Source organism: Tympanuchus pallidicinctus, unplaced genomic scaffold, assembly GCF_026119805.1.
Source record: "Tympanuchus pallidicinctus isolate F22 unplaced genomic scaffold, pur_lepc_1.0 scaffold66, whole genome shotgun sequence".
Classification (NCBI taxonomy): Eukaryota; Metazoa; Chordata; class Aves; order Galliformes; family Phasianidae; genus Tympanuchus; species Tympanuchus pallidicinctus.
Genome location: NW_026294787.1, coordinates 105,910 through 126,255, shown reverse-complemented (window position 1 = coordinate 126,255; position 20,346 = coordinate 105,910). Strand labels below are relative to the sequence as shown.

Genomic DNA, 20,346 nt, shown 5'->3' with positions numbered 1-20,346 from the left:
CTGATTAGATTCCCGTCCTCTCTAAAATACTTTAATAGAATCGCAGAACCACAGAATGGCATGGGTTGAAGAGGCCAAACGGAGCCAGGGGAGGCTGAGGTTGGATGTAGGAGGAAGTTTTTCACACAGGCGGTGAGGCACCGGCACAGGCTGCCCAAGGAGGCTGTGGATGCCCCAGCCCTGCAGGCGTTCGAGGCCAGGCTGGATGTGGCTCTGGGCAGCCTGGGCTGCTGGTTGGAGACCTGCACACAGCAGGGGTTGGAACTGATGATCATTGTGGTCCTTTTCAACCCTGGCCATTCTGTGAGTCTATGATTCCATGGGTCTTTACGGCGCCCTATGGGTCCCTCCGAGTCTCGCTTTTTGCGCATGCGCACATCCGAAGGACCCGCGCACGCGCCCCTCCCCCTTGAGTGAAGGCAGCGCCGTGCGGAGCGTGCGCGGCGCATGCGCAGAGAGCGGCGCGGCCAGGCCGCGAGGGGAGCCGGGCTGCCATGAGCGCGGCGGAGCCGCAGGGCGCCGGGCTGCGCTTCGCCGAGCGGGAGCTGAGGCGGCACGGATGGACGCAGGGTGAGCGCCGGCCCGATCGCTCCCGCTGAAGCGGCGGGGCGCGGCGGCTGAAGGGTGTCTCTATCCGCAGGCCGCGGGCTGGGGAAGCGGGAGGACGGCATCGCGCGGCCCATCCGCCCGAGCATCAAGTGCGGCACCGCGGGGGTGAGCGCGGCCTTCAGACCCCCCCCAGCCCCCGGATCGGCCCGCCGCCGCTCCTCACCCCCGTCCTTCACCGCAGGTGGGGCACGACGCTGCCGAGCAGTTCTCCTTCCACTGGTGGGATCACGTCTTCAACGAGGCGGCGGCCAACATCGCCGTGCGGGACGGGCAGGTGCGGGGCGGGGGGGGAATCATTGCAGCCCTTCTGAGCGGTGCGGGCCCTCCGCAGAACCTCTGAGTGCTGCCTGGAGCCCCCCCTCCCCTCCCCACTGCTATCCGGAGCTCACAGTGCCATCTGCAGCCCCTCGCTAACTGCCCAGTGCCACCTCCAGCCTCTCCCAGTGCCTCCAGTGCTGCCTGCAGACCCTGAACATGCTCCCAGTGCCACCCAAAACTCCCCACAGCCCCCTGCTGCCATCTGCAGCCCCTCAGTAACCCCTGTTGCTGCCCCCTCCCCCCAGTACTGCCTTGAGCCCCTCCCAGTGCCCCCCCAGTACAGCCTGCAGGCCCCAAGCACGCTCCCAGTGTCCCTCCAGTACTGCCCAGAGCTCCCTGGTGCTGCCTGGAGCCTTTTAGCACAATCCCAGCGCTCCCCAGTATTGCCCAGAGCTCCTCCTGGTACCCCCGGTTCCACCTGTACCTCCCCAGTGCCCCCCACTGCTATCCTGGCGTGGTCCTGGTGCCCCTCGTACTGCCTGTAAGATCCCAGTGCCCCCAGCATCGTCCAGGGCTGCCTAAACCTTGGAATACAAAGCCGTGTGCCCCCCCAGTACTGTCTGGGTTCCCCCTTTGGCTTTCTGGAGCTCCCGGTGCCCCCCGTTGTGCCTAAACGCCTCCATAACAGTGCAGCAAGGCTCTGGGCTGTGACCAAGTGCTCCGTTCCTTCTCTCTGCCCCCTCCTCCCCCCCCAGGACGGGGTCTGCGTGGAGGCACGTTCAGAGCAGCGCTGTGGGCTCAGCACTAAGAAGCCCCACAAGGTCCCCCCCCCGGGCAGCACGCTGTATGGCCACTTCATTAAGGTAACGACCCTGGAGCGGTGCTGCTTCCCAGCCTGCTGCTGCTTGCACCCCCTCCCGTTTCCATGCCCCCCTTCCTCCTTCTGTTTCCATGCACCCCTTTTCAATGCCTCCAGTTCCACACCCGCCTTCTCCACGTTCCCCATTTCCATTCTTTCCCATCTCCCCTGTTTCCATGTCCCAGTTCCGTGCCCACCTTCCCCCTTCCACCTTTTTCACCTCACCATTTCCATGATCCCTTATCTCCCCTATTTCCGTGATCCCTTATCTCCCCTATTTCCATGCCCCTCAGTTCCACACTCGCCTTTTCCACCCCATTTCCATGCTCCCATGTCCCCCCCCGATTTCCACACCCTTGTTTCCAAGCTCCCCTCTCCCAATTTCCACACCCCCTACTTCTATACTCTTTTATTCCCACCCCCTATTCCCCCCATATCCGTGCTCCCAGTTCCACACGCACTTTTTCCATCCCACCATTTCCATGCCCCCTTTCCTTCCCATTTCCGTGCTTCCACACCCTTCCATTTCCACACCCTCCTCTTTCCATGCTTCCCCATCCCCCCATTTCGATGCCTTCATTTCCACACCCACTTTTCCCATCCCATTTCCACACTCCCTGTCTCCCCCATTTCCACCCCCCCCCATTTCCACCCCCCCCCATTTCCACCCCCCCCCATTTCCACCCCCCCCGTTTCCACCCCCCCCCGTTTCCACCCCCCCCCGTTTCCACCCCCCCGTTTCCACCCCCCCCGTTTCCACCCCCCCCCATTTCCACCCCCCCCCATTTCCATCCCCCCCATTTCCATCCCCCCCATTTCCACCCCCCGCATTGCCTACCCCCATTTCTCCCCCCCCCGTTTCCACCCCCCCCCCGTTTCCACCCCCCCCCGTTTCCACCCCCCCCCGTTTCCACCCCCCCCCATTTCCACCCCCCCCCATTTCCACCCTCTCCTTTCCCATTCCACCTTTTCCTCCCCTCTATTTCCTCGCCCCCTGTCCCCCCCAATTCCATGCCCCTTTTTTCCACGCCTCCATTTCCTCCCCTCTCTTCTGACTCCTCCTAATCCCCCCCCCCCCCCAATTCTCCCCGCTCCCCTTTTCCACGCAGGCAGCCACGCTCACGGCCCATGGGGAGGAGCCCACCAAGCAGCCGGGGGGCTCCGAGAGCAGCGAGGAGGAAGAGGAGGACAAACCGGACCGCTCTTCGGCCCAGAGGCACTGTGGCATTGAAGGGTGGGGGCAGCTGGGGGTCGTCCCGCTGCCACCTCCTGCCTGGTGACGCTGTGTCCCCTGTGTCCCCGCAGGCTGACGGATGAGGAGCTGGTGCGGGTGTGCGGGGGCCGCACGGCACACAAGTGAGCGGCTGGTTTTGGGGTGGGGGTGTCAGTGCGCTCTGGGGGGCTCCTTCCCCACCGAGTCCCTGTTGTTGCAGAGCTGCGCGGCACGGGCTGACCATGAGCGCCAAGCTGGCGCGGCTGGAGCAGCAGGAGCGCGCCTTCCTGGCTGCCAGGCAGCGCGGAGGGGGGGGGCAGCCCACGGACCCCCAGAGCGGCCCCCCGGCAGAGCTGAGGGACAGCAGGAAGAAGAAGAAGAGAAGGGAACCGTTGGCGGATGGAACTGATGTGGAGGAGCTGCGGAGCCAGGAGGCGAACGGAGGAGAGGAGGAGAGAGAGGAGAGGAGAAAGAAGAAGAAAAAGAGGAGGAAGGAGAAGGGGGAGGAGGTGGTTGAGATGGAGGGACCTGCAGAGGACGCCGGTGGGCCAGGGGAGGCTGAGCACCACCCTGGGGTGGGGAGGAAGAAGAAGAAGAAGAAGAGGCGGAGGGAGGCAGAATGAATGCAGCCACCTGGCGGGGGGGGGGGGGGGGGTCCAGAACCCCCTGTGGTGCATTGGGTGCTCAGAGGGGCCTGGGGAGCTGCCTGGAACCCAGCCCCCAGCCGGCCCTGAGGAGGGGACCAGTTTGCCGTCAGCCCATGGAGGAGCGGCGCGAAGCCAGAGCAATGCGAGGGCAGAGCAATGCGAGGGCAGAGCAATGCGAGGGCAGAGCAATGCGAGGGCAGAGCCTGCGCAGCACTGCGTTCACCAAAGGTTTTTTTGTTTTCCAATACATTTTTATTGCACCAAACAATCCTGAAGTGACGCAGCCCTCGGCGCCCGGCTCCGTACCTGGAAGCGCCCCGGTGGGGCTGCGACCGCCCCAGCGCCCAGCCCTACGGCAGCTGCAGGACGCAGTCGGTGCCGGGGTATGGAGGGAGGTTGAGGCCGTACTTCTCCTGCAGCGCCGGGGGCACAAAGCGCCCCCCCAGGAAGTGGTAGCGCCCCGAGAAATGCGCGGCTGCCTTCTTGGGGGCCGTCAGGGAGATGAGCATGTCGGGCCTCAGCCCGTCCGCCCGCCCCTTCTCCACGTCCCAGCCTGCAACACAGCCCGTGGTGGAGCGCGCTGCCGTGCGGTGCCCCCCAGCAGCGGGTCTGTGCACTCACCCGAGGGGATGTCGATGCTGGCGATGGGCACCGTGACGCCCTGCAGGGTGCTGAGGATGCTCCCGAACGGCTCCCGCACCGCTCCCTTGAAGCTGAACCCAAAGATGGCATCCACCACCAGCCCATACAGCCCGTCGATGAGCGCGGCCTGCGGCGGGGGGGAGCAGCGTGGGGTGAGGAATGGCAATGGGACCCAGCAGCGGGGGGAGGGTGGATATGGGGTGAGGAATGGCAATGGGATCCAGCAGCGGGGGGAGGGTGGATATGGGGTGAGGAATGGCAATGGGACCCAGCAACGGGGGGAGGGTGGATATGGGGTGAGGGTGAGTATATGGGGGGAGGAGCAGTAGGGTGATGAGCACTGGCAGTAAGGTGATCAGTACTGGGGAGGAGCAGTATGGAGTCAGGAGCAGTATGGGGTGAGGACCAGCAGTGGGTAAGAACCAATATAGGGTGCTGACCAGCAGTGGGGCAAGGACCAATATGGGGTGAGGATAACAGTGGGGCAAGAACCAGTAGGGTGGTGAGGACCAATGTGGGGTAAAAGCAGCAGGGGGCTGCAGGGCAGTACGGGATGAGGACCAACGGAATGAGGACCAGCAGAGGAGTGAGGATCAGCAGGGAGGTGAAGAGCAGTGCGGGGTGAGGACCAGAATGGGGTGGTGATGACGGCTGGCGAAGGGTGAGGAGCAGCGGGGTGGAGCGGGGCAGTGTGAGGATCAACACGAGGTCAGGCCTGGCAGAGCGGGGGAGCAGCAGGGTGGCAAGGAGCGGAACGGGGGGCGAGGAGCGCTATGGGGCGAGGAGCCATATGGGGCGAGGAGCGATATGGGGCGAGGAGCGATATAGGGTGAGGATCAATATGGGGCGAGGCCTGGCGGGGGGGTGCAGCAGCACGGCTGAGGCCCAGCAGGGCCTGCAGGACGCAGCCACGGCCCCAGGGCGTCTGCTCACCTCCGCCGGGAAGTCGGTGAGGAAGGGGATGTCCATCTTGTGGCACTGCGTGGTCAGCGCCTCGAAGAGCGGCTTGCTGGGCCGTTTGGGGTAGTGCACGGTGGGGTGGTAGCCCTGCGGGGACGGCGCTGCTCAGCACTGAGCTGGGGGGGCGCGGAGCCCTGAATGCAGCCCCCCTTCGGGGCACTCACAAACATTTTCAGGTGCCGGGCGCACACCAAACCGTCGCCGCCGTTGTTGCCCGGCCCGCAGAGCACCAGCACGGCCGGGGGGCTGGTGGGGAAGGAGTCGGGGGGGTACGCCTGGAGGAGGGGGGGGCGTCGGGTTGGGCCGGGCGGTGGGGGGTCACCCCGCAGCCCCCCCCCGCCGTGCTCCCACCTTGGCGATGGCGGTGGCGCAGCTCAGCCCCGCCAGCTCCATCAGTTGGTCCACGCTGAATTTATAGTCGGTGAAGAGCTCCTGGTCGATGGCCTGAGCCTCCTCCTGCCTGGGGGGCGGGGGGGGACGTGAGACCCCGGTGCTGCGGGGTCACAGCGCTGCCCTCCGGCACCACAAACAACGTGGGGTTGGGGGCGCTCTGCATCCCACACCCCCCCCCCCCCCTGCGCCTCCCACAGCGTGGCCCTACGGCCCCCGTGCCCCCATATCCAAAGAAGCGCAGCCCCCCCTCCGGTGCACCCCCTCTGTACACCCCCCTGTGCCCTCTGTACCCGGGAAAGCACCGCTCCCCCTGCACGCCCTATGCAACCCCCGTACACCCCCCATACACCCCCCACTGCCCCATCACCCCCATACACCCCCACTGCCCCATCCCTGAGCCAGCACGGCCCCACACCCCGTTCCCCCTGCACTCCCCTATAGCCCTCCCGGCCCCATACTCGAGGTACTGCGGACCCCTTTGCACCCCTTCGCGCTCCCCCGTGCCCCCCCGCTGCCCCGTACCCAAGGCAACGCGGTCCCCCCGTACCGCCCTACCCACCCCCCCCCATACCCCACCTCGCCCCATACCCGGCCTACCGCGGACCCCCCCGTAGCCCCACCGTCCATCCCGGAGGAAGCCCCGTCCCCCGCACCGTCTCGCCCTGCTCCCCCCATTCGCCGCCCTTTACCCCACTCTGTCCCCCGCCCCCCCGTCCCGTACCCGAGGTACCGCGGCCTCCCCTCGCTCTGTCCGTGCATGGCGCGCTGCGGGGAGCGGCCCCAGCCCCAGCCCCACTCCGGACCCCAGACCCGCCTCGGGCAGCGGCCCCCCGCCGCCACCAGCAGCCCCAGTCCCCAGCCCAGCCCCCAACCCAGCCCCCAGCCCAGCCGTGCCCGCATGCGGCGTAGAGGAGCGGGGACGCGCACGGCGCACGCGCGGAACGGAGCGGGCGGAGCTGCGGGGAGCGGCGCGGTGCTGCCCTGCAGCGGTCGGGCGGTGCGGGGTTCCGCTGAGTTGTGCTGCGCTGCGTTGGGTTGCACTGCGTTGTATTGCATCGCGCATTGCTGGGCTGTGTTGCGCTGCATTACTTTGTGTTGCACTGCGTTGCGCTGCGTTGCTTTACGTTGTGCTGCATTGCATTGTGTTCTATTGTGCTGTGCTTTGTTGCTTTGTGTTGCATTGCATTGCAATGTTGTGTTGCACTCCATTGCTTTGCATTGCACTGTGCTGCGTTGCATTGCATTGCAGGGTGTTGTATTGTGCTGCATTGCTTTGTATTGCGCTGTGCTGCGTTGCTGTGTTGTACTGTGTTGCACTCTGCTGTGCTGTGTTGCAGTGCATTGCATTGCATTGCAGTATTGTTTTGTGTTGCATTGCTTTGCACTGCGTTGCACTGTGCTGTGTTGCACCACTTTACACTGCATTGCTTTGCACTGCGCTGTGCTGTGTTGCCCTGTCATGTTGCACTGCAGTGTTGCACTCTGTTGCACTGTGCTGCACTGCTCTGTGTTGCACTGTATTGTAATGCCTTGTGTTGCACCATACTGCTCTGTGCTGCACTGTGTTGTGTTGCATTGCAGTGTTGCACCACATTGCTCTGTGTTGCACCGCATTGTGTTGCATTGCTGTGTTGCATTGATCTGTGTTGCACTGTATCGTGTTGCATTGTTCTGTTGCACCACAATGTGCTGCATTGCTCCATTTTGCATTGCTCTGTGCTGCATTGCTCCATGTTGCATTGCTGTGTTGCATTGCTCTGTGTTATACCATGTTGCTCCATGTTGCACCGCATTATGCTGCATTGCTCTGTGTTGCATTGCTCTGTGTTACAACATGTTGCTCTGTGTTGCACCGCATTGTATTGCATTGCTCTGTGTTGCACTGCACTGTGTTGCATTGCTCTGTGTTGCACCGTGTTGTGTTGTATTGCTCTGTATTGCATTGCACTGCACAGTTTTGCTCCTTGTTGCATTGCTCTGTGTTGCACTGCACTGTGTTGCATTGCTCTGTGTTGCATTGCCCTGTGTTGCATTGCCCTGTGTTGCATTGCTCTGTGTTGCATTGCCCTGCATCGCTTTGCCCTGCACCGCTTTGCTCTGTGTTGCATTGCTCCGTGTTGCTCCATGTTGCTTCATGTTGCTTCGTGTTGCTTCATGTTGCGTTGCTCCGTGCTGCATTGCTCTGTGTTGCTCTGTGCTGCATTGCTCTATGCTGCATTGCTCTGTGTTGCTCCGTGCTGCATTGCTCTGCGTTGCTCCCTGCTCACCTCAGCGAAGCAGCACAGACGGAGACCCCTGAGATGAAGCCCCCTCCCGCCCCTTCCTGCTCTCCACAGCCCTGAGCCTCCGCTCTGCTCCTGGGGCCTGGGGTGCACGCCCCCCCCCCCCCCCCCCCCCACCCGCCCCTTCTGCCCCTTTGTCTGCTCTGATTGGTCGGCGCTCGGCTGGCCGTGAGGCGGCGCTGCGCCCAGGTTGCCCAGAAGGCCAGCAGTTTTCTGCTTGACCGACGGCTGACAAACCACTGACGGATGGTTGACCAACAGTTGACCAACAGTTGACCCGTGGTTGGGCAACGGCTGATGAGCGGCTGACTGATGGTCTGCCAACGGTTGACCAATAGCTGACCAGTGGTTGACCAACAGTTGACGGATGGTTGACCAATGTTTGGTTGGCCAGTGGTTGACCAACCATTGATCAATATTTGGCCAATAGTTGACCAACAATTGAGCAATGGTTGGCCAATGGTTGACCAGCAGTTGACCAATGGTTGGCCAATAGTTGACGAACAATTGACCAGTGGTTGGCCAATGGTTGACCAGCAGTTGACAAAGGCCAGCACTGTGCCCAGGTGGCCCAGAAGGCTTTTGGGATCCCAGCTGAGTCAGGCCTGCATGGCCCCATGAGGGCCGGCTCTGCTGATAGGTAACAATGGTGGGACAAGAGGAGCTGGGCTCTCAGTGCGGCTGGGCAGTCGGGCGGCACCTTGGGATCGTTTCTTCTCCCCGAAAGCAGCCACTGAAACTGCCCAAGAAGGGGAAGGGGGTCACCGTCCCTGGAGACGTTCAGGCACCACAGAGATGTGGCACGTGGGGCTGTGGGCTGGGGGGCTGCGTTGGGGCTCTTGGGGGTCCTTTCCAACCGTAATGATTCCACGGCTCCATGAAAGCACACCTTTATGAGCACATCTCACAGCACAAGAAAGCAGGCGGCTCCGTGCCGCGTCGGGTGCTGGAAGCGCAGCTCTGCTCCCTGCTCCTCCCGGCGCTCACAGGAGACTGCAGAGCTCAGACAGCACCGTGCAGCCCCCCCGGCCCCCCGGTCCGGCCCTGGTGCTGCGGGGGGAGTCCGGGGCTGTTTGCAGCGCTGTCACTGCGGGGATGCAGCGTGGGAGCGCGGGGGGCTGGCGGAGCTTTGGTGCTGGGGAAGCGCAGCGTTACGGTTTGCAGGAGGTTCCTCGTTGGATCGTTGTTTGGGGGGGTGGGGGGGATATTTTACTTCTGCCCTTCCCCCTCCCCCTCCGGTTCAAATTGCCCACCCCCATTTCTGGAAGGAAAATTTCTTTCCAGGGCTGTGCCCAGGCTGGGATGGACACAGCACTGCCCCACACATGGGGGGCTCCACCCCCACGGCAATAACCCCACACGCTCTGGCCCTGCTCACCCCCTTACCTGACCCCACAGGCGGTGCCCCCGGCGCAGCCTCACCCCCATCCTGCCCTGTGTCCCGGAAGGATCTGCAGGGGATGCAGGAGGGAAGATTTACCGCACAGGTGATGCTGGAAGCGCCCCACAGAGGAGCACGGGGCAGAACCCTACTCACACCGTGCGGCCCTGTAGCTGCGTCCCACTGATGCAGAGCTGCAGCGGGACGAGGTCCTGTGGGGCAGCAGCGCAATGAAGGGGTGGCGTGGGGTCTGTGCACGACGTCCCCGTCCACCAAACGCCCCCCTCGGTGCATGCAAGCACGGCTCAGGAGCACGCAGAGCTTTGCTGCTGTCCCCGTACCCCACCAGCCCCCCGATCCCAACCCTATGATGGGGGGCTGCTCACCAGGGCTGGGGTGGGCCGCAGGCAGAGCTGCAGCTGGAGGGTGCGGGTCAGCCCAGCGACGATCCGCTCGCCATCTGCTCTGCGGGTGCCCTGTGCAGGAGACCCACTGACACCGAGCCCATCCCCAGGGGACGGTGGGCGCACGCCAACGTGGGGTCCATCCCCGGGGTCCCCTGTACCTGGCAGCGGGGCAGCAGCCTCAGGGCCTCCTGGTAGTGCCCTACAGCCCTCTGGGGGTCCCCCAGGTGGAAGCGGGCAGCCCCCAGCCCCTCACATGCTTTGCACTGCCCCAGCACATCCCCTGCGGGCCAAAGGGTTGCATCGGTTCTGGCCGCACGGTGAAGCATCGCAGGGCCGCTGCAAGCCCTGCTGGCCGCTGCGCAGCTCCGACACGTGGGGTCTCCCGGGGCTGCCGCCCTTACCCGAGTCGCGGAAGGCCTGCAGGGCGTGCAGGTAGTTCTCTGCAGCCGCCTCGTGCTCCCCGAGCTGGCTGAAGGCGTACGCCAAGTTCCCAAAGCACTGCCCCTGCGCCCTCCGGTTCCCCGCAGCGCCTGCAATTCATTGCTGGGGGTTCATTTCCGTGCCGCCCCCCCCCAGAGTGAGGCTGTGACGCCGTACCGTGCAGCGCTGCCGCTCGCCGGTGTGGGGCCAGGGCTGCAGCGAAGCGTTGCAGTGCGTTGCGGGCAGCGCCCAGGTTCTGCAGCACTGCGGCCTCCCTGTTGCATCCCGGTGCTCTGCGGCACGCGGCGAGCGCGCGCTCAAAGCTCTCTGCAGCCAGCGGGAAGATGCGCAGCTGGGAGTAGCCGAGGCCGATGTCGTTGTAGAGCTTCCCTGGGGGGCACAGAGGAGCGTTGGGTCGGGGTCTGCATCCATGCGATGGGAGCAGAGGGGTGGGTCGGGGTCCACATCCATGCAATGGGAGCAGAGGGGTGGGTCGGGGTCCACATCCATGCAATGGGAGCAGAGGGATGGGTCGGGGTCTGCATCCATGCAATGAGAGCAGAAGGTTGGGTCGGGGTCTGCATCCATGTGATGGGAGCAGAGGGGTGGGTAGGGGTCTGCATCCATGCGATGAGAGCAGAGGGTTGGGTCGGGGTCTGCATCCATGCGATGGGAGCAGAGGGGTGGGTTGGGGTCTGCATCCATGCAATGAGAGCAGAAGGTTGGGTCGGGGTCCACATCCATGCGATGGGAGCAGAGGGGTGGGTTGGGGTCTGCACCCACGCAATGGCTCCCGGTGCGGCGTTACCCTGCAGGGCCGGGTCTGTGATGCTGTCACAAAGCGCCCGGCACCGGGCCAGGGTCCCCGCGACTTCTGCAGCCCCGAATCGCCCGCTCTGCAGCATGGAGCCGCTCGCTCTGCTCAGCGCCACGGCGGCCGCCTCGGGGCAGCGGACCCCCTCGTAGCCCCGCGCCGCCTCCAGGAAGCAGCGGGCCGCTCTCTCGGGCTCCCGCATGCCCAGGTAGCAGCAGCCCATCGCCGCGCTGCTCCCCGCCTCGTCCGAATCCCGCAGAGCCTCCGGGAAATCCCGCAGCCCTTCGTGAGCCGCAGCGACGTCGAAACGGAGCCCCTCCGGCCGTTCCCCGTCCGAAGGTCGGGATTTGAGGAGGAATTTCAGCCCCTTCCTGGGCTTCCCGGCCTCCACGTAGGCGGCCCCCAGGCGGAAGGCGCAATCCCTGCGCAGCCGTGGGGTGGGGGTGCGCAGCGAGAGCCCCACCGCCCTCCTGAAGCAGCCCAGTGCCCCCCGCGTGTCCCCCAGCCCCAGCGCCCGGCACCCGGCCCGCGTCAGCCCCTCGATTTCGGCCACTCGCCCCGCTCCGTCGTCCCCGTCCTCCCCGTCGCCCCCCTCCCCCGAAATGGATTTCTCCTTCCCTTTCCTCCGACGTTTCCTCCCGGGGGCTGCGGGGGCCGGGGGGGTCGTGGGCTCCTCGGAAGCCATGGGCAGAGCTGAGCCGGCGGCTGCGGGGAGAGCACGGGGGGGTCTGCCTGGAGGCGAGCGTAGGGACGCAGGGCCATTAAGGTGAGAAGACAGCCGTACAACTGAGTCCAGCCATCAGCCCATCACCGCCCGTAGCACCACTCGCAGATCATGGAACTGCTCCGGTTGGGAAAGACCCCCAGGGTCTCCCCATCCAGCCCCCTCCGCTCGCCCCCCCGCACCCAGTCATGGGATCGTTCTGTCTGGAAATACCCCCGACATTGCCACCCATGGGCACCCTTCCCACTCATGGAGCCATTAGGGCTGGAAAAGACCCCCACCTCATTCTCCCACCCCCCCTAAGCACGTCCCTGTGTTCCCCATCTCCGCGGTGCCTGAACTCTTCCAGGAACAGCGACACCCACAGAATCACAGAATCACAGAATCACCCGGGTTGGAAGGGACCTCAAGGATCATGTAGTTCCAACCCCCCTGCCTAGCAGGGCCACCAAACATCCACATTCAGATCAGGTTGCCCAGGACCCCGTCCAACCTGGCCTTGAACACGGCCAAGGACGGGGCATCCACAACCTCCCTGGGCAGCCCGTTCCAGGCCCTAACCGCTCTCCTTGTGAAGAACTTCCCCCTAACATCCAACCTCAATCTTTCCTCCTTCAACTTGGATCCATTTCCCCTCGTCCTGCTGTTGTCAGCCCTTCTGAAGAGTTGACTCCCCTCCTGGCTGTAGGTTCCCTTCAGGTATCGATAGGCTGCACTGAGGTCACCCCGCAGCTTCTCTTCTGCAGGCTGAACAAGCCCAACTCCCTCAGCCTGTCCTCATAGGGGAGGTGCTGCAGCCCCCTGCTCATCTCAGTCGCCCTCCTCTGGACCCTTTCCAAGATCTCAATGTCTTTCTTGTACTGAGGGCTCCACACCTGGACACAGGACTCCAGGTGGGGCCTCACAAGAGCCGAGGAGAGAGGGACGATCACCTCCCTGTCCCTGCTGACCACCCCTCTCCTGATGGAGCCCAGGATCCCATTTGCCTTTCGAGCTGCCAGAGCGCACTGCTCTGACACCCCTCCCAAAATGGAGCAGTTCCAACCACCTTTCTTCCCGAAGGCGAACGGACCCCAGCACCCGACCCGAACCCCCGGCGCAACGTGAGTCCAATGCTGCCAGAACGGGAGCAGAGCCGCCTCCCCCCCCGGAGGTGCCCGAGGCCGGGGGCTGTGAGCAGCGGATGGAGCCGCGCCTGCTCCCCTCGTAGCGGTGCGGCGGGACGCGGCGGCTGCTCGGCGTCCCCCCCAGCCCCAAGCACCCCCTCTGCTTCTCCCTGTGCCATTTACTCACGGATTTGGGGAGGGGGCGATCGTGGCTGCCGTGCCCCCCTCTCCCCCCTCCCAGGGAAGGGTCCCAGGAGCGACCCCAACCCCGCAGCCTCCGGGCGACGGTGAGAGCCGCGGTCGTGCGCGCTCCCAGGAGGGCTCCCCTGGCGATGGCCCCGGTGGCTCCGGTTACCGATCGTCACCGTGCCGCGATGAGCGGCTCCGGCGGCTGCGCTGCTGCCACAGCCCGGCTGCGGGAGCGGGGCTGAGCGGCTCCGATGTCCGTCCAGCAGCGCCAAGCGTTAGGAAGGCGGTCAGGAAGGCTCGGAGGTGTTTCGGAAGGCTGGGCGGACAGGAGCTGCAGTCTTTGTGCCCATAACCGACTGCATCCGCCTCACCTCCGTGATTATGAACTACTTCACCCGGATATTGGGTGCGCATTGCTGTGAATCAGGGCCTGATCTGTTATACTGTTAAAATCGCGAGAGCAGCTGAGCACCAACGATGGGAGCAATGTGGGGTCACAGGTTAGGGGTGGAGTTTGGGACATAGAAAGGTGTGGAACATCATTATATGTTCATAATATATAATATATTCGTTATATATAATATATCGTTATCGTTATAAATCATTATAATATTCATAATATATAATGAAGTTCTAGGATTAATTGTAAGGAAGGAGTTCTGCCCCCTTCTCGACCGAATAAAACAAGCCTGCCCTACAGCGACTTCGTGCTCATAGAGTTTGTTCTGCAAGCCACTGGGAAAGCCTCACCTACAGGATAGGTGATGAAAACTATCAGAGACCGCCCAAAAGAACCACGGCAGAGGAGACCGTGAAATAAAAACTCTTACCTTGTTCTAATGCAGAAACAGCACCGGATTCCCGCAGGATGCGGCGGCGTCGGGAAGGTCGCGAGCCCGAGCCGCGATGGGAACGGAGCGCGATTCCTCCTTTGGCCAGCAGGGGGCGCGTGGCCCTGGCTGCCATAGAGAATCAACTCGGCTGCACTCACGGCGGGTCGGCGGACGGAAATCTTCCGTTCAGAGCTGCGATGGGCGGCACAGCGGGGACAGCGACACTGCTGTGATGTGACACTGCTGTGATGTGACACTGCTGTGATGTGACACTGCTGAGATGTGACACAGCTGTGATGTGACACAGCTGTGATGGTGACACTGCTGTGATGTGACACTGCTGTGATGTGACACAGCTGTGATGGTGACACTGCTGAGATGTGACACAGCTGTGATGTGACACAGCTGTGATGGTGACACTGCTGTGATGTGACACTGCTGTGATGGTGACACTGCTGCGATGTGACACTGCTGCGATGTGACACTGCTGTGATGGTGACACTGCTGTGATGGTGACACTGCTGCGATGTGACACTGCTGCGATGTGACACTGCTGTGATGGTGACACTGCTGTGATGTGACACTGCTGTGATGTGACACTGCTACGATGTGACACAGCTGTGATGTGACACTGCTGTGATGTGACACTGCTGCGATGTGACACTGCTGTGATGGTGACACTGCTGTGATGGTGACACTGCTGTGATGTGACATTGCTGTGACGTGACACTGCTGTGATGTGACACTGCTGTGATGTGACACAGCTGTGATGGTGACACTGCTGCGATGGTGACACAGCTGTGATGGTGACACAGCTGTGATGTGACACTGCTGTGATGGTGACACTGCTGTGATGGTGACACAGCTGTGATGTGACACTGCTGTTATGGTGACACAGCTGTGATGGTGACACTGCTGTGATGGTGACACAGCTGTGATGTGACACTGCTGTGATGGTGACACTGCTGTGATGGTGGCACTGCTGTGATGTGACACTGCTGTGATGGTGACACTGCTGTTATGGTGACACAGCTGTGATGGTGACACTGCTGTTATGGTGACACAGCTGTGATGTGACACTGCTGTGATGGTGACACTGCTGCGATGTGACACTGCTGTGATGGTGACACAGCTGTGATGGTGACACTGCTGTGATGGTGACACTGCTGCGATGTGACACTGCTGTGATGGTGACACTGCTGTGATGTGACACTGCTGTGATGTGACACTGCTGCGATGGTGACACAGCTGTGATGGTGACACAGCTGTGATGTGACACTGCTGTGATGGTGACACAGCTGCGATGGTGACACTGCTGTGATGGTGACACTGCTGTGATGGTGACACTGCTGTGATGTGACACTGCTGTGATGGTGACACAGCTGCGATGGTGACACTGCTGTGATGGTGACACTGCTGTGATGGTGACACTGCTGCGATGTGACACTGCTGTGATGGTGACACTGCTGTGATGGTGACACTGCTGTGATGTGACACTGCTGTGATGGTGACACTGCTGCGATGTGACACTGCTGCGATGTGACACTGCTGTGATGGTGACACTGCTGCGATGTGACACTGCTGTGATGTGACACTACTGTGATGGTGACACTGCTGTGATGTGACATTGCTGCGATGTGACACTGCTGTGATGGTGACACAGCTGTGATGTGACACTGCTGAGATGTGACACTGCTGTGATGGTGACACTGCTGCGATGTGACACTGCTGTGATGTGACACTGCTGTGATGGTGACACAGCTGTGATGGTGACACTGCTGTGATGTGACACTGCTGTGATGGTGACACTGCTGTGATGGTGACACAGCTGTGATGGTGACACTGCTGTGATGTGACACTGCTGTGATGGTGACACTGCTGTGATGGTGACACTGCTGTGATGTGACACTGCTGTGATGGTGACACTGCTGTGATGGTGACACTGCTGTGATGTGACACTGCTGTGATGGTGACACTGCTGCGATGTGACACTGCTGCGATGTGACACTGCTGTGATGGTGACACTGCTGCGATGTGACATTGCTGTGATGTGACACTGCTGTGATGGTGACACTGCTGCGATGTGACACTGCTGTGATGTGACACTGCTGTGATGGTGACACTGCTGCGATGTGACACTGCTGCGATGTGACACTGCTGTGATGTGACACTGCTGCGATGTGATACAGCTGTGATGTGACACTGCTGTGATGGTGACACTGCTGTGATGGTGACACTGCTGTGATGTGACACTGCTGCGATGGTGACACTGCTGTGATGTGACACTGCTGTGATGGTGACACAGCTGCGATGGTGACACTGCTGCGATGTGATACAGCTGTGATGTGACACTGCTGTGATGGTGACACTGCTGTGATGGTGACACTGCTGCGATGTGACACTGCTGCGATGGTGACACAGCTGTGATGTGACACTGCTGCGATGTGACACTGCTGCGATGTGACACTGCTGTGATGGTGACACTGCTGTGATGTGACACTGCTGCGATGTGATACAGCTGTGATGTGACACTGCTGTGATGGTGACACTGCTGTGATGTGACATTGCTGCGATGGTGACACTGCTGTGATGGTGACACAGCTGTGATGTGACATTGCTGTGATGGTGACACTGCTGTGATGGTGACACTGCTGCGATGTGACACTGCTGTGATGGTGACACAGCTGTGATGTGACACTGCTGTGATGGTGACACTGCTGTGATGTGACACTGCTGTGATGTGACACTGCTGTGATGGTGACACTGCTGCGATGTGACACTGCTGTGATGGTGACACTGCTGTGATGTGACACAGCTGTGATGTGACACTGCTGAGATGGTGACACTGCTGTGATGTGACACTGCTGTGATGTGACATTGCTGCGATGTGACACTGCTGTGATGGTGACACTGCTGTGATGTGACACTGCTGCGATGGTGACACAGCTGTGATGGTGACACAGCTGTGATGTGACACTGCTGTGATGGTGACACAGCTGCGATGGTGACACTGCTGCGATGGTGACACTGCTGTGATGTGACACTGCTGTGATGTGACACTGCTGCGATGTGACACTGCTGCGATGTGACACTGCTGTGATGGTGACACTGCTGTGATGTGACACTGCTGCGATGTGACACTGCTGTGATGTGACACTGCTGTGATGGTGACACAGCTGTGATGTGACACGGCTGTGATGTGACACTGCTGCGATGTGACACTGCTGTGATGTGACACTGCTGCGATGTGACACTGCTGTGATGGTGACACTGCTGTGATGGTGACACAGCTGCGATGTGACACTGCTGTGATGGTGACACTGCTGTGATGTGACACTGCTGCGATGTGACACTGCTGCGATGTGACATTGCTGTGATGTGACACTGCTGTGATGGTGACACTGCTGTGATGTGACATTGCTGTGATGTGACACTGCTGTGATGTGACACTGCTGTGATGTGACACAGCTGTGATGGTGACACTGCTGCGATGGTGACACAGCTGTGATGGTGACACAGCTGTGATGTGACATTGCTGCGATGTGACACTGCTGTGATGGTGACACTGCTGTGATGTGACACTGCTGCGATGGTGACACAGCTGTGATGGTGACACAGCTGTGATGTGACACTGCTGTGATGGTGACACAGCTGCGATGGTGACACTGCTGTGATGGTGACACTGCTGTGATGTGACACTGCTGCGATGTGACACTGCTGCGATGTGACACTGCTGTGATGGTGACACTGCTGTGATGTGACACAGCTGTGATGGTGACACAGCTGTGATGGTGACACTGCTGTGATGTGACACTGCTGTGATGGTGACACAGCTGTGATGGTGACACTGCTGTGATGTGACACTGCTGTGATGGTGACACAGCTGCGATGTGACACTGCTGTGATGGTGACACTGCTGCGATGTGACACTGCTGTGATGTGACACTGCTGTGATGGTGACACAGCTGCGATGTGACACTGCTGCGATGTGACACTGCTGTGATGGTGACACAGCTGCGATGTGACACTGCTGTGATGGTGACACAGCTGCGATGGTGACACTGCTGTGATGTGACACTGCTGTGATGGTGACACAGCTGCGATGTGACACTGCTGTGATGGTGACACAGCTGTGATGGTGACACTGCTGTGATGTGACACTGCTGTGATGGTGACACTGCTGCGATGTGACACTGCTGTGATGGTGACACAGCTGCGATGTGACACTGCTGTGATGGTGACACAGCTGTGATGGTGACACTGCTGTGATGTGACACTGCTGCGATGTGACACTGCTGTGATGGTGACACAGCTGCGATGTGACACTGCTGTGATGGTGACACAGCTGTGATGGTGACACTGCTGTGATGTGACACTGCTGTGATGGTGACACAGCTGTGATGGTGACACTGCTGTGATGTGACACTGCTGTGATGGTGACACTGCTGTGATGGTGACACTGCTGTGATGTGACACTGCTGTGATGGTGACACTGCTGCGATGTGACACTGCTGCGATGTGACACTGCTGTGATGTGACATTGCTGTGATGTGACACTGCTGTGATGGTGACACTGCTGCGATGTGACATTGCTGCGATGTGACACTGCTGTGATGGTGACACTGCTGTGATGTGACACTGCTGCGATGTGACACTGCTGTGATGTGACACTGCTGTGATGGTGACACTGCTGTGATGGTGACACTGCTGCGATGTGATACAGCTGTGATGTGACACTGCTGTGATGGTGACACTGCTGTGATGGTGACACTGCTGCGATGTGACACTGCTGTGATGGTGACACTGCTGTGATGTGACACTGCTGCGATGTGACACTGCTGTGATGTGACACTGCTGTGATGGTGACACTGCTGTGATGGTGACACTGCTGCGATGTGACACTGCTGTGATGGTGACACTGCTGTGATGTGACATTGCTGCGATGTGACACAGCTGTGATGGTGACACAGCTGTGATGTGACACTGCTGTGATGGTGACACTGCTGTGATGGTGACACTGCTGCGATGTGACACTGCTGTGATGGTGACACAGCTGTGATGTGACACTGCTGTGATGGTGACACTGCTGTGATGTGACATTGCTGCGATGGTGACACAGCTGTGATGGTGACACAGCTGTGATGTGACACTGCTGTGATGTGACACTGCTGTGACGTGACACTGCTGTGATGTGACACTGCTGTGATGTGACACAGCTGTGATGGTGACACTGCTGCGATGGTGACACAGCTGTGATGGTGACACAGCTGTGATGTGACACTGCTGTGATGGTGACACTGCTGTTATGGTGACACAGCTGTGATGGTGACACTGCTGTGATGGTGACACAGCTGTGATGTGACACTGCTGTGATGGTGACACTGCTGTGATGGTGGCACTGCTGTGATGTGACACTGCTGCGATGTGACACTGCTGTGATGGTGACACTGCTGTGATGGTGACACTGCTGTGATGGTGGCACTGCTGTGATGTGACACTGCTGTGATGGTGACACTGCTGTGATGGTGACACAGCTGTGATGTGACACTGCTGTGATGGTGACACTGCTGTGATGTGACACTGCTGTGATGGTGACACTGCTGTGATGGTGACACAGCTGTGATGTGACACTGCTGTGATGGTGACACTGCTGTGATGGTGACACAGCTGTGATGTGACACTGCTGTGATGGTGGCACTGCTGTGATGTGACACTGCTGTGATGGTGACACTGCTGTGATGGTGACACAGCTGCGATGTGACACTGCTGTGATGGTGACACTGCTGTGATGTGACACTGCTGAGATGGTGACACAGCTGTGATGTGACACTGCTGTGATGGTGACACTGCTGCGATGGTGACACAGCTGTGATGGTGACACAGCTGTGATGTGACACAGCTGCGATGGTGACACTGCTGTGATGGTGACACTGCTGTGATGGTGACACAGCTGTGATGGTGACACTGCTGTGATGGTGACACAGCTGTGATGTGACACAGCTGCGATGGTGACACTGCTGTGATGTGACACTGCTGCGATGGTGACACAGCTGTGATGGTGACACTGCTGTGATGGTGACACAGCTGCGATGTGACACTGCTGTGATGGTGACACTGCTGTGATGGTGGCACTGCTGTGATGTGACACTGCTGTGATGGTGACACTGCTGTGATGGTGACACAGCTGTGATGGTGACACTGCTGTGATGGTGATACAGTTGTGATGTGACACATCTGTGATGTGACACTGCTGTGATGGTGGCACTGCTGTGATGTGACACTGCTGTGATGTGACACAGCTGTGATGGTGACACTGCTGTGATGGTGACACAGCTGTGATGTGACACTGCTGTGATGGTGACACTGCTGTGATGGTGGCACTGCTGTGATGTGACACTGCTGTGATGTGACACTGCTGTGATGGTGACACTGCTGTGATGGTGGCACTGCTGTGATGTGACACTGCTGTGATGGTGACACTGCTGTGATGGTGACACAGCTGTGATGGTGACACTGCTGCGATGGTGACACTGCTGTGATGGTGACACAGCTGTGATGGTGACATTGCTGTGATGTGACACTGCTGTGATGGTGACACTGCTGTGATGT

The 20,346-nt window shown here is 60.3% G+C and overlaps 3 protein-coding genes across 3 annotated transcripts; 1 reads left to right on the top strand and 2 right to left on the bottom strand.

Annotated features, from left to right (window-relative positions):
- The first annotated feature begins 304 nt into the window (after nt 1-304).
- Nucleotides 305-3,642, top strand: GPATCH4 (G-patch domain containing 4). Its single transcript, XM_052665413.1, is given in 8 exon segments — nt 305-469; nt 471-570; nt 641-714; nt 791-883; nt 1,623-1,730; nt 2,836-2,942; nt 3,032-3,082; nt 3,160-3,642. Coding segments are annotated over 8 exon segments (1,086 nt in total). The 5' UTR covers nt 305-319; the 3' UTR covers nt 3,563-3,642.
- Nucleotides 3,643-3,815: 173 nt separating this feature from the next.
- On the bottom strand, nt 3,816-6,496 carry NAXE (NAD(P)HX epimerase). The gene is made up of 6 exons (XM_052665406.1): nt 6,303-6,496; nt 5,540-5,648; nt 5,353-5,463; nt 5,162-5,275; nt 4,208-4,355; nt 3,816-4,139 (listed from the first exon to the last, which is right to left on the bottom strand). The coding sequence occupies exons 1-6, from the start codon at nt 6,479-6,481 to the stop codon at nt 3,937-3,939; spliced, it is 864 nt and encodes a 287-aa protein (XP_052521366.1). The 5' UTR covers nt 6,482-6,496; the 3' UTR covers nt 3,816-3,936.
- Nucleotides 6,497-9,677: 3,181 nt separating this feature from the next.
- On the bottom strand, nt 9,678-11,570 carry TTC24 (tetratricopeptide repeat domain 24). The gene is made up of 4 exons (XM_052665401.1): nt 10,880-11,570; nt 10,249-10,461; nt 10,053-10,181; nt 9,678-9,931 (listed from the first exon to the last, which is right to left on the bottom strand). The coding sequence occupies exons 1-4, from the start codon at nt 11,568-11,570 to the stop codon at nt 9,678-9,680; spliced, it is 1,287 nt and encodes a 428-aa protein (XP_052521361.1).
- Nucleotides 11,571-20,346: the final 8,776 nt, after the last annotated feature.